The sequence below is a fragment of the Monodon monoceros genome, unplaced genomic scaffold (genome assembly GCF_005190385.1).
Source record: "Monodon monoceros isolate NGI ecotype Baffin Bay Population unplaced genomic scaffold, NGI_Narwhal_1 Super_Scaffold_10, whole genome shotgun sequence".
In the NCBI taxonomy this organism is placed as follows: Eukaryota; Metazoa; Chordata; class Mammalia; order Artiodactyla; family Monodontidae; genus Monodon; species Monodon monoceros.
The window spans coordinates 40,549,885-40,564,501 of NW_021703766.1; the positions used below are offsets into that span (position 1 = coordinate 40,549,885).

Here is a 14,617-nt window from a genome sequence, read left to right on the forward strand (position 1 = left end):
TTTTTTGGTTTGGGGATGAGTTGTTCTCTTTCATTATCTTTTAATTGGATATCGTTTTTATAAATGAAGGCTGTTGACTACAGTGTGTTAGTTTTATGTCATATTACTTCACTATATTTTCTTATAGTGTTTTCTTTGATCCTTTTGGGTTTTCCAGATGTACAGTTTTATTTTCTTTGAAAGGAGAAAGTTAGACTTTTGAAAGTCTTTTCTAATTCTTATGCTCCACATTGCTTTCTCTTGTTTAATTGCCTTGCTGATATCTTCAGAACAGTGTTAGCTGACAGCAGAAATAGAAGGAAGGCTTTTTTTTTTTTTTTTTTTCCGCGGCACGCGGGCCTCTCACTGCTGTGGCCTCTCCCGTTGCGGAGCACAGGCTCCGGACGCGCAGGCTCAGCGGCCATGGCTCACGGGCCCAGCCGCTCTGCGGCACGTGATATCCTCCCAGACCGGGGCACGAACCCGTATCCCCTGCATCGGCAGGCGGACTCTCAACCACTGCGCCACCAGGGAAGCCCAGGAAGGCATTTTTGTCTTCATCTTGGCAGAGATCTTTCTAGTGTTACCTTATCAATTAAAATTGCTTTTTTGCCATAGGGCGTGTTTGTGTGTGCGATCATGCCAAGGAAAAGGTTATAAATTCCTATTTGTGTTTTTATCACTAATGTATGTTGAATTTTACCTGGTGGTTTTTGGCAACTGTGGGACGTGATTATAGGGGGTTTTACCATAGGTATATTAATATGGTGAATTATATCCCCATGAATTAAATCCAGTTCATTCTAATCTTTAGCCACCCTTGCACAGACTTGACTTAGTCATGATATGTTTTTAATATAACTGGATTCTATTTGTTAAAATATTTTAAGATTTTTATATCAATATTCAAAAGTGAGATTGGTCTGTGATTTTTCTCTTCTCCCCTTTTTTGTGCTATCTTTGCAAGGTTTGGTATCAGTGCTATAGTCCATAAAAATAATTTGAAAAATCAATAAAACATCCTGTAGCTTACCTTAAAAAAAAAAGAGAGAGAAAGCATAAACACAAAAATAAGAAACAAAAATGGAGAAATAATCTCCAGAACACAGGAAGTTTTTTTAAAAATCATAAACTATTTTGTACAACTCTATACAAATAAATTCAAAAACCCAGATGAAATGGACAGTTTTCTAGGAAAATATAGTTTACTAAAACTAACCCCAGCAGAATCTGAATTCATGGTGAAATTCTAAAAATCAGATAATCCACTTAAGTGCTTTCTTTATGTTTATTAATTCCTTCTATATCCTTTTGGTTTTCTTTGTTGTTCTTTCTCGTGCCCTTTGAGTTGCCTATTTAATTTGTTTTCGTTTTTGTTGGTGTAAGTAATGTAGTGGAACTTCCTTAAAGTGCCGATCATAGATTATATGTCTTGTTTTCATTATTGTTACTTTTAGGAATTTATGTACTTTCATTTCCTATTTCCTTTTGGACCAAAATGTTTAATTTTTAAAATTAATTTCCTGTTTTATTGCATTATAGTCAGAGAATGTGATCTGTATCATTTCTGATTTTTAAAAAAATAAATGTACTTATTTTTTATCACTTATTGTTTTAGGCTGCGTTGGGTCTTCGTGGGTGCGCGTGGGCTTTCTCTGGTTGCGGCGAGCAGGGGCTGCTCTTTGTTGCGGTGCACGGGCTTCTTATTGCGGTGGTTTCTCTTGTTGCAGAGCACGGGCTCTAGGCGCGTGGGCCTTAGTAGTTGTGGCACGTGGGCTCACTATTGTGGCTCATGGGCTCTAGAGCACAGGCTCAGTAGTTGGGGTGCATGGGCTTAGTTGCTTCGCAGCATGTGGGATCTTCCCGGACCGGGGCTTGAACCCGTGGCCCCTGCATTGGCAGGCAGATTCCCAACCACTGTGCCACCAGGGAAGCCCCATTTCTGATTTTTTTAATCAGGGTTTTTCTTTGTGGTATTAAAGATTGTCAGTGGTCAGACCTGTCCCATATGCACTATGTTTGCTATTTGGGGGATTCAGAATTTGAAATGAATCTCTAAGATATACCTTGTTATGTTTTTATAGATCTGCAGTCACTTTTACTAGTGATGTGCCTGGATCTGTCTTGTTCTCAGAGAGATGTTTTAAAGTCTCCTATTAGTGTGTGTGTCTGTTTCTCCTTGTATTTCCTATAGTTTGTTTCGTAAAAGTAATAATTACTGTGTGGTGTGGTGAATGGGTTTTCATAACTGTTATCTCTTTATTGTGAATTTTAGCCTTTTGCATTACTAAATGGTCTTTGTCTTGTGTTTTGGGCCTGAGTGCTTGTCTGATAAGATCACAACCCCTGTTTTCTACGTATTTTCATTTGCTTGATTTTTCTTTGCCTATCCTTTTACTTTGCATTTTTCACAGCTCTGTAAACCTGCCTGAAAATTTTTTCTTTTAATGGCTGATTTAAACCCATTTAAACTGAATAAGCTGGTTTATTCATACAACTGATAAGTTTGGTCTCCATATTGCTTCATATTTCTATATAAAGTACCTTCGACTTACTGTCAGTTTTCTGCCCTTAAAGAGTGACATTCTGTGGGAAAACTCTTCCCGGGGCCTACTTCCTTTAAGTGGGAAAATTACCATGTATCACGTGAAACCCCAGACTTCTAACCAGTGTTTTCAGATATAACAAAAAACAGTAAATGCATATATATATATCCAACATGTGTTATACCTGGAAGTAAAACTGCTTTAAAAATGACCTCCTGGTGACCAATTAGTATGATTGTTAGTAAATGGTTACCTTTAATGCAATAACATGTTTCCCAACATCTGAGACACACATGCCTCACACTTTCCAATATGCCTCCATACGACTGTGACTTGTGTTGGATTTGGAATGCCATTTGAAACTTTCCTCACACACGTATTAAAAATATTGTATTGCATTTGGGGAATTTAAATATTCTTTTTTTTCCATATAACTATCAACTAGAAATAAGAATATTAAGAGATTCATAGATTCTATAAAGTTTGGGGATGTTAAAAATCAATGAGCAAAAAACAGTAACAACAAAAAACCCTAATAAGCATTCTACCGGGAAAATGTCAACCAGGAAGATATTCTCATTTGTTTCCCTATTCGAGTCTTTATATATAGGTTCTTTTATGATATGGTTTCGTGGATGTGTTTGTGTGTGGGTATGTGTGTTGGATATATCTGTCTATAAACACTGTTTTTGTTCTGAGAGTTACCATTATAAATAGTAGGTATTAATACCTTTGTCTCCTCTTTTTTAGATATTATCTATAATAAGCAGTAATGACATAAGCTAGGATTTCTTCTTTTTCCCCCCAGCATCTAATTTTAAATCGTATCCAAAGGCAGTTTCCCTGAGATACTTCCCTTAACTGGCATACTTTCATGTGCTTTCTCTCCCATTTTTGTTGTATTATGCTGTCAGTGCTTAATATTTATATACTGTTTTGCTATCTTTATCTCCCATCATTTAGTCTTAAGTTCTTTAATTAAATATATTCACCTTATGCCAATGGCTTTTTGGTTTCTAAAGCTCATTCTCTAGCGATTCCTTAGGTCTCATGTAACAATATATGCTTTGAGTTATTTCGTTGGTAACTTTATTCTTCAGGGTCACTTTGACTGGATACAAAGTATTGACTTACGTTTTTCCCCTTGAATATCTTAAAGTTGCCCACCGTCTTACAGCGTGAGGTGTAGCTGATCAGAAGTCTGATGCCTGTATTGTTTCCTTTCCTTTGTAAGCAAATTGGGGTGAAGGAGGACAGGAACGGGGAAGTGGATATACCCAAAGCATTTTTTTTTTTAAAGAAACTCCATAGTTTTATCAGAATGTACTTCTTTGTTGCCCAGTCTAGTTCGGATTTCCCAGTTACACTGTATGCCTTTCAGTGTGTTGGTTCAAGTCCCCCCTCCTTTTGTGGTCTCCCCTCCCACCTTCCCTCCCACTTCAGGAAATGTTTCTTGAATCATAGCTTTTAAGCTGTTGGTGGGAATGTAAACTGATACAGCCACTATGGAGAACAGTATGGAGGTTCCTTAAAAAACTAAAAATAGAATTACCATATGATCCAGCAATCCCACTACTGGGCATATACCCAGAGAAAACCACAATTCCAAAAGACACATGCACCCCAATGTTCATTGCAGCATTATTTACAGTAGCCAGGTCATGGAAGCAACCTAAATGCCCATCGACAGACAAATGGATAAAGAAGATGTGGCTCATATGTACAATGGAATATTACTCAGCCATAGAAAGGAACGAAATTGGGTCATTTGTTGAGACGTGGATGGATCTAGAGACTGTCATACAGAGTGAAGTAAGTCAGAAAGAGAAAAACCAATATCGTATATTAACGCATATATGTGGAACCTAGAAAAATGGTACAGATGAACCGGTTTGCAGGGCAGAAATTGAGACACAGATGTAGAGAACAAATGCATGGACACCAAGGGGGGGGGAAGTGGTGGGGAGGTGGTGGTGGTGGTGTGATGAATTGGGCGATTGGGATTGACATGTATACACTGATGTGTATAAAATTGATGACTAATAAGAACCTGCTGTATAAAAAGATAAATTAAATTTAAAAATTAAAAAAGAATTGTTACTTTCATTTTCTTCTTCAAGGACTCCAGTTATACATATGTTAATCTATTTTTTTTCTTCCTGTCTCCTTACTTCATTATTTTCTCTCAAATCCTTTTTATTTCTGTTTGAGAGATTTTGCGCAGATTAAAAATCTGTGCTACCATAATGACTTTGCCTGCCTGATGGCCTGATTGAGGTGGAGCTGCCTGATTCCAGCAGGCTGCCCCACGCCTTCTCTGACTCCAGCAACTTGGTGATAGTCAAGCTACTGTACCAGAAAGACTTTTAACCAGATTTGTGAAACAGCGTTCCGAAGCTAAAGACATTATCTTTATTCTTGCTCTAGTTACTGAAGCCCTCTTCTTGCCTACCTTGGTCTTACATCTTCACTTGTTATCATAAGAATAAACAGCACAGGTTTTTAAGAAAAACAAACCAAAAAATCCTGTAACATAATCAAAATAAAATACATCCTTCTTCCTCGTTGGTATATGGACCCACAGCAGCCATGGAGGGAGGTGGGGAGGAGCCCAAAACAGACTGCAAACACGGACCGTTAGTGGTTGCATGCATAGGAATGGGTCTGGGCCAGAATCAGAAGTCCCCATCGGTCGACAGAAAGTGTATTCCTGAGGGGTCCTGGAACTATCAGAACTGGACATCTCACTTTGGTTAGAGAGACAGGTCACAGGTATTGTTGATAACTTTAATAAATTATGAGGTGGCTGACTGGATCATAATCTATAATATGAAATGAACTGAAGAGCAAACTCCACTCTAAAGTATGATGTTCAAGAGAAGAGTCAGGTTGAAAACAGAAAGCATGCTCCTAGAAGTTAAAATAGTTACCTCTATCTAGTTCATTTCAGGAAATCAAAGCCACTTGTGACATTTGGGGAACTAAACCTACCTTGATAGGCCTTTTCAGTTCTTTCCTCGTAAACCTCATCACAACTAGTCCAAAGATCGTCAAGCCATAAAACAGCCATGCAGCAAAACTGAAGTAATTGACTAATGAGTTGATGTCACCAGGGATGATATAAATGATCGCTATGATACCCTAGAAGAAAGAAGAAGGAGTTCTTAGGTCATTAGTACATGAAAACATTAACCTTATCACTTCACAAAAGATGGAAGAAGCCGTTTTTTTCTGTGGATAAACACTTTAATGTGAAAGGAAACTCCTATGTATCCCATTATATTTGGGGTTAAACCAGACTGGTGCTATGACAGCTCTTCGAGGTGTGATGGAAAGGACTTGGAAAATTTGTAGCTCTTTTAAGCAGGGGAGAAACAAAATGTGTATGTATATTGCACCAGCTTCCTAATTATGAATTTTCCTTCCAGAGAGTTTTCATTGGGGGAAAGGGCCCTACACCATAAAACCCAGGCTGTCTAGGTCTGGTCTTGACTGCGTTAGCTGCACGGTCCTGGACTTGTAATTCCAAGGGCCTTGTAATTCTGGGTCCTTTTTCTCATCTTCAAAGGGAGTAGGTTGACAGAGAATAGGGGCTCCCTCTGGGGGTGGGAGGAAGAATCTGGCCCTGAGGCTGGGGTGTGGATGGTCCAGAGGTGCCCAAAACAGTTGCATACAGCCAAGGACTATCCCTCACTGAGAAATTCCAATGAGAAGCTGTCAAACACCTGTAATTCACAAGGGTCCCATGACTTCTGAATTATTGGACCGTAATGAGAAGCTGTTGTCATTAGCCACCTTGTAAAATGCCTTATTCTCCTTCCTCATAAGCTAGTGGGTTTTTGTACAGTTTGTTACCAGGGACTCAGAACATACAAATGTACATGTAAGAAGTGTAGAGGGTACAAGCTCAGAAGATTTAAACAGTGTCTTTCGTAGATAAATTCAGAACAAGGAGCAGAAGTTGGGTAAATTATTTGAATTGTTTTGAACTTTTTTATATACCTATTTATATAACTGAGGGCTGGGGGAACCTGGGTCATTTGAAAATCACTGAGCTTAGTGATCAAGTTTACTTCATCATCCAAACTGAGGGACCCTCTGCCTTAAGGGGGTGTTTTTGTGGCAGAATTCATACTTACATAAAAGATGATGGCAGGGGCTGGAGTGAGGCGCTTGACGCTAACATAAGAGAGCACTTTAAGCATGTGGCCTTCCCGGCCTGCAACGTAAACAAGTCTGAAAGGGCAGTAATAAGGAAGTCAGTCGATGAGGGTGAAGGCTGCTGTATGATCACCGAGCAAGTGTGTCCTGAGCATCACTACCCAGGCCACAGAGAAAGGGACTGGTGTCTTCAGGTAGGAGTCTAGCCTCTTGAGATGACTGCGTTTTGCAGAAGTAAGTGAGGTGATTAAATGCATTTTAGAGGAATGCATCCTGGTGCAGTAGGGTCACCTGTGGGGGGTGGGGTAGAGTGGGAGGTTGAGGAGCCCCTTTCAAGGAGGAGGTACCTGATCTGAGTCCTGAGATTTATGCAAGAAACAAATGTAAAAACTAGTCCAGGGCCTATGGACCTCAGTGCTTGGAGCACCTGACAGAAGCCAACACAGACATGCCTTGCACTTCCTAAATCCAAAGTCTGTATTTTTAAAAAATCAGAAAATCAAGGGTGAGTCAGCAGATGCAAACAAATGGCTGAGCCCCCCCGCCCACCCCCCAATAACTTCTGATGATTCAGGAATCTGAAAAGCTATCTTTAAAATGGTAAAGGGAAAGGAAAGGAGAGCTAAACAGAATTCCTAAGGAAACAAAAAGTTACTTTAATTAAAAATTTAACCAACAACAGACAAATATACAAGTGAAAAAAGTAAAAGCTAGACTGAATATGAAGCACAGAGAAGCGGAAAATGTAGACATGAAATCAAGAGAAGAAACCTAGGAAGAAGCTCAAGTATATTGAATAGAGTAAGAAATTCAAAGAAGAGCAGAGAGCCTTTACACAATGAAAAAACACTGAGCCTTCAAACTGAATCCTGTTCTAGACAAAAACATACCCAGATATAAACATTAGAGTGGAAGGGAAAAATATTTAAGCTACTGAATTTAAAAGATAGCTACAAAATTAGGGCAATCAGAACAACAGCCATCGCATGAGAAACACTTTCAAAGTGATGAGGGAAAATTGATTTGACTTTCAGATTAGAATACTACACAGCTAAACTATCATTCAAGACTACTGGCAAAATACATTTGTAGATAATAACTGTGAGACATTTACAGTTCTTCAGTCCTTGTTGGAAACTATTAAAAAATCTACAACCAAAGAGGACACTGAACTGAGAAGGAATTGATTGAAGAAGCAACATTAAGGAAATAGCAGTACAGCACATTTGGTATGTATGTAAGTATTGGATTTTTTATTTCTGTCATGATGGACTTTTTTTGGAGGGTTGGTTGGGATTATAAACAAGGTGTAGCTGATACACTAGATGATATGAAAGGGAGAGCCCTTGCAAGAGAGGGAAGAGAACTGAGATAGGCTCTACTAGGTATTCATGTTAAATTTTAAAGGTAATTGCTAAAAGAATAGAAATATAACTTCCATCCACATCAGCAGAAGAAAAAAAAGGAATAAAGGACATTTGATGGTTAATAAATCAGGGTAAGATTTTTTTAAGCCAAGAAAACACAAAGGAATACGTTAGAAATTAATCCAGCAGTAATCACATCCAGTGTGATCAGATTCCACTTGCCCAGCTGAAGACTCTCCGGTTGGGTTTGTTGAAAGAGACACAAGCCACAGCCCATGACACTAAGAAGTAGACAATAAAAGGGATGGGACATGTTACCAAAAGTAGCAGCCTCAAAGACAGCTGATTCAGCAATATCAGTATCAGAATTTAAGGCAAAAGAGGGAGCATTCCTACTGAAAAAGAGAACAGTCAGAAGATATAAAAAACAGAAGCCCTTGCAAATACACAGTAAAGGTAGAAGATCAACCATGTACAAAGCTAGTAGGAAGGTTAAAAGACAAAAGTAGTAAAACCATCTATATCCACAATAAGCAGTTAAAGAATACACAAAACAATTAGATGTAAAACACGTCAAAAACAGTAATCGAAGAGATCAGCAACTTAAAACAATCATATATATATAGTTTGCTATATATAAACTTCACATAAATACAAACCAAAAATCTATACTAGATACACACATAAAAAAGAAAAAGGAATTAAAACATAACACTAAAGATAGTCATCTAATCACAAGAGATGAGAACAAAAGAAGGAACAAAAAAGACCTACAAAAACACCCCCCAAACGAATAACAAAATGGCAATAAGAACATACATATCAATAATTGCTTTAAATGTATATGGACTAAATGCTCAAATCAAAAGACATAGAACGGCTGAATGGATACAAAAACAAGACCCATATATATGCTGCCTACAAGAGACTCACTTCAGATCTAAAGATACAGATTGAAAGTGAGTGGATGGAAGAAGGTATTCCATGCAAATGGAAATCAAAACAAAAGCTGGGTAGCAATACTTATATCAGACAAAATAGACTTTAAAATAAAGACTGTTACAAGAGACAAGGACATTACATAACAATCAAGGGATCAATCCAAGAAGATATAACAATTGTAAATAAATGTGCACTCAACATAGGAGCACCTAGATATATAAAGCAAATATTAACATACATAAAAGGAGAAAATGACAGTAACACAATAATAGTAGGGGACTTAAACACCCCACCTACATCAACGGATGGATCATCCAGGCAGAAAATCAATAAGGAAACACTGGCCTTAAATGACACATTAGACCATATGGACAATACATATAGAACATTCCATCCCAAAACAGCACAATACACATTCTTTTCAGGTGCACATGCAGTGTTCTCCAGGAGTGATCACATGCTAGGCCACAAAACAAGCCTTGGTAAATTTAAGAAAATTGAAATCATAGTGAGCATCTTTTCTGACCACAATGCTATGAGACAAATCAACTACAAGAGAAAAACTGAAAAAAACACAAACACGTGGAGGCTAAACAATATGCTACTAAACAACCAATGGATCACTAAAGAAATCAAAGAGGAAATCGAAAAATACCTGGAGACAAATGAAAATGAAAACACAATGATCCAAAATCTATGGGATGTAGCAAAAGCAGTGCTAAGAGGGAAGTTTATACTGCCTACCTCAGGAAATGAGAAGACTCTCAGACAACTTAATTTTACACCTAAAAGGACTAGAGAAAGAACAAATGAAACCCAAAGTTAGTAGAAGGAAAGAAATCATAAATATCAGAGCAGAAATAAATGAAATAGAGATTTAAAAAGAAAAATAGAAAAGATCAATGAGGAACTTCCCTGGTGGCACAGTGGTTAAGAATCCGCCTGCCAACGCAGGGGACATGGGTTCAAGCCCTGGTCCAGGAAGATCCCACATGCTGCGAAGCAACTAAGCCCGTGCACCACAACTACTGAGTCTGTGGTCTAGAGCCTGAAAGACACAACTACTGAGCCCGCATGCCACAGCTACTGAAGCCTGCATGCCTAGAGCCCATGCTCTGCAACAAGAGGAGCCACTGCAATGAGAAGCACGTGCACCTCAACGAAGAGTAGCCCCGACTCACCACAACTAGAGAAAGCCCATGCACAGCAACGAAGACCCAACAATGCAGCCAAAAATAAATAAATAAATTTTGAAAAAGGAAAAGATCAGTGAAACTAAGAGCCATTTCTTTAAAAAGATAAACTCAATAAAACTTTAGCCAGATTCATCAAGAAAAAAAGAGGGCCCAAATCAATATCATCATAATTGAAAAAGGAAAAGTTATCAGCGACACCACAGAAATACAAAGGATCATAAGAGATTACTATGAACAAGTATATGCCAATAAAATGGACAACCAAGTACAAATTGACAAATTCCTAGAACTGTACGATCTCCCAAGACTGAATCAGGAAGAAATAGAAAATATGAACAGACCAACTGCCAGTAATGAAATTGAATCAGTAATTTAGAAAAGTCCAGGACCGAGTGCCTTCACAAGTGAATTCTACCAAACATTTAGAGAAGAGCTAACACCTATCATTCTCAAACAATTCCAAAAAATACAGAGGAATGCTTCTGAACTCATTCTATGAGGCTAGCATCACCCTGATACCAAAGCCAGACAAAGATATCACAAAAAAAGAAAATTACAGGCCAATATCACTGAACATAGATGAACATAGATGCAAAAATTCTCAAAATATAAGCAAACTGAATTCAGCAACACTTTAGAAAGATCATATACCATGATCAAGTGGGATTTATCCCAGGGATGCAAGGATGGTTCAGCATCTGTAAATCAGTGTGATACATCACATTAACAAATTGAAGAATAAAAACTATATTATCATCTCAATAGATGCAGAAAAAGCTTTTGACAAAATTCAACAACCACTTATGACAAAAACTCTCCAGAAAGTGAGTAGAGAGAAAACACACCTCAACATAATAAAGGCCATATATGATAAGCCCACAGCTAACATCATACTCAACAGTGAAAAGCTGAAAACATTTCCTCTAAGATCAGGAACAAGACAAGGTCGCCCACTCTTGCCACTTTTATTCAACAAGTTATTGGAAGTCTGAGCGACAGCAGTCAGACAGAAAGAAAGAAAGAGAATGAAAGAAAGGGAATCCAAATTGGAAAGGAAGAAGTAAAACAGTGACTGTCTGCAGACAACATGATACTATACATAGAAAATCCTAAATATACTACAAAACAAAAATAAATACTACTAGAGTTCATCAGTGAATTTGGTAAAGTTACAAGATACAAAGTCAATATACAGAAATCTGTTGCATTTCTATACACTAACAACAAACTATCAGAAAGAGAAATTAAGGAAACAATGGCATTTACAATTGCATTTTAAAAAGAGAATAACACACCTAGAAATAAACTTACCTAAGGAGGTAAAAGACCCATACTCAGAAAACTATAAGACATAGATGAAAGAAATTGAATACAATACTAACAGATGGAAAGATACACCATGTTCATGGATTGGAATAATTAATATTGTTAAAATGACCATACTACCCAAGGCAATCTACAGATTCAATGCAATCCCTATCAAAATACCAATGGCATTTTTCACAGAACTAGAACAAATAATTTTTAAATTTGTATGGAAACACAAAAGACCCCAAATAGCCAAAACGATCTTGAGAAAGAAGAACAGAGCTGGAGATACCACACTCCCTGACTTTGGACTATACTACAAACTACAGTTATTAAAATAGTATGGTACTGGCACAAAAACAGACACACAGATCAATGGAACAGAATAGAGAGCCAAGAAATAAATCCACATGCTTATGGTTAATTAATCTACAACATAGGAGGCAAGAATATGCAATGGAGAAAAGACAGTCTCTTCAGTAAGTGGTGCTGGGAAAACTGGACAGCTACATGTAAAAGAATGAAATTAGAACATTTTCTCATACCATATACAAAAATAGACTCAAAATGGATTAAATGCCTAAGTGTAAGACCAGAAACCACAAAACTCCTAGAAGAAAACATAGGCAGAACACTCTTTGACATAAATTGTAGCAATATCTTTTTGGATCTGTCCCCTAAGGAAAAGGAAACAAAAGCAAAAGTAAACAAATGGGAACTAAATTTAAAAGCTTTTGCACAGCAATGAAACCACTGACAAAACAAAAAGACAACCCACTGAATGGGAGAATATATTTGCAAATGATATGATCAATAAGGGGTTAATATCCAAAATATATAAATAGCTCATACAACTCAACATCATAAAAACAATCTGATTAAAAAATGGGCAGAAGAACTGAATAGATATTTTTATAAAGAAGACATACAGATGGCCAACAGACATGAAAAGATGTTCAACATCACTAATCGTCAGAGAAATGCAAATCAAAACCACAATGAGATATCTATCACCTCACACCTGTCAGAATGGCTATCATCAAAAAGACCACAGCAAATGGTGGCAAGGATGTGGAGGAAAGGGAGCCCTTGTACATTGTTGATGGGAATGAAAACTGGTGCAGCCACTGTGGAAAACAGTATGAAGGTTCCTCAAAAAACTAAAAATAGAGGGGCTTCCCTGGTGGCGCAGTGGTTAAGACTCTGTGCTCCCAGTGCAGGGGGCCTGGGTTTGATCCCTGGTCAGGGAACTAGATCCCACATGCATGCTGCAACTAAGGGTTCACATGCCACAACTAAGGAGCCAAAAAGTCGCAACTAAGGAGCCCATGAGCCGCAACTAAGGAGCCCGCTGGCTGCAACTAAGGAGCCCACGTGCTGCAACTAAGACCCGGCGCAACCAAATAAATTAATTAAATATTTTTAAAAAACTAAAAATAGAATTATCATATGACCCAGCAATTCCACTCCTGGGTATATATCTGAAGAAAACAAAAACACTTAATTCAAAAAGATACGTGCACTTCAATGTTCATAGCAGCACTATGTACAATAGCCAAGCTATGGAAGCTACCTAAGTGTCCATAAACAGATGAACAGATAAAGAAGGTATGATACACACACACACACACACACACACACACACATATATACACAATGGAATACTACTCAGCCATAATAAAGAATGAAATTTTTCTATTTGCAACAATGTGGATATAGCTGGAGGGTAGGTATTATGCCTAGTGAAATAAGTCATACAGAGAAAGACAAATACTGTATGTTGTCACTTATATGTGGAATCTAAAAAAGAAAACAAACTAGTGAATTTAACAAAAAAGAAACAGACTCACAAATATAGAGAACAAATTAGTGGTTACCAGTGGGGAGAGGAAAGTGGGGAGGGGTTTAAGAGGTACAGACTACAATGTATAAAATAAGCTACAAGGATATACTTACTGTACAGCACAGGGAATATAGCCAATATTTTATAATAACTATAAATGGAGTATAATCTTTAAATATTGTGAATTACTATGTTGTACATCTGGGACTTTTACCCGTGGGACATATAATATTATAAATCAACTATACCTCAATAAATTTAAAAAAAACAGGATCCCATGAAACATAGGAGGCAAAGCTTGACAAAACCACTGTGAAAGCATAAGATTTGAACAGTCAAGGTATAAACTTAATGATAACATAAAAACCTAGAAGTTAGTAGAATACACATTGTTTTCAAGACCATGGGAACACTTATAAAAATGGCAGTAAGCCACAAAGGAAGTCTTAAAACTTCTGAAGAAGTAATATTGTAAAGATCACACTCTCTGAGTACAATACAATAACATTAGAAGTCAGGAATACACAGGCCAAAAAGACTCATTTTTAAAAACTACTTTTTGAACTTCGAAAAGATATAAACATAGTATTAATTCCCAGAACAACTCAGTGAAACTGGGAGGAAAGGCATTGCTAGATGGAGGGGAGATTTAGACTCTGCAAGATGATGCTGTGAATTCACTCTTTAAATTCCGTCAGTTCTCCACAAATCAGTATATAAATTCCATGCACTGAAGATGCAAGCACGACTTTTCGGAACTGGACAAAATTACTGTAAGTGCACCTGGAATGCTAAACAGGCAAGGAGAAGTCTGATGTGGGAGCACCAGTCCTACCAGATTTTCCATTACTGAAGCTGTGAAACATGTAATAAGTAAGATAATAGCACAGGAAAATATTTAGCAGTGAAACAAAGTGAATCAAGTACATTGGAATGATAATGCTGGATTTCAAACCAGTAGGAGAAAGGGTGGACAATAAATAGGTAAATGTTTGGGGAAAAAAAGTGAGATTTACGCCTCACGTCAAGACGCTTTCTAGATTGATCAAAGAGCTAAAGTAAAATGCTAGAAGAAAACATAGGCGGGCATTCTTGAAAGGAGAGAGGAAGGTCTGTTTATGTGAGATAGAAAACTCAAAAACCAGTAAGCAAAAATCTTAGATTTGACCTCATAAAAATGATTTCCAACATAATTCAATATAGCACAAGTCCCTGGCCAACCCCCAAGCTGCACAGGTACATAACTATACAAAATTAACTCAAAATGGATCACAT

General features: G+C 37.6%; 1 protein-coding gene across 3 annotated transcripts in view; it reads right to left on the bottom strand.

Annotated features, from left to right (window-relative positions):
- SLC7A9 (solute carrier family 7 member 9) overlaps window positions 1–14,617 on the bottom strand; it is a 31,107-nt gene that overhangs the window by 3,108 nt on the left and 13,382 nt on the right. For all 3 annotated transcript variants that reach the window (XM_029213099.1, XM_029213106.1, XM_029213088.1), the window contains exons 10-11: window positions 6,665–6,761; window positions 5,517–5,666 (exon numbers count right to left, since the gene is read on the bottom strand). In XM_029213099.1, the coding sequence (XP_029068932.1) occupies window positions 5,517–5,666; window positions 6,665–6,761 (247 nt within the window). The remainder of the gene's footprint in view (window positions 1–5,516; window positions 5,667–6,664; window positions 6,762–14,617) is intronic.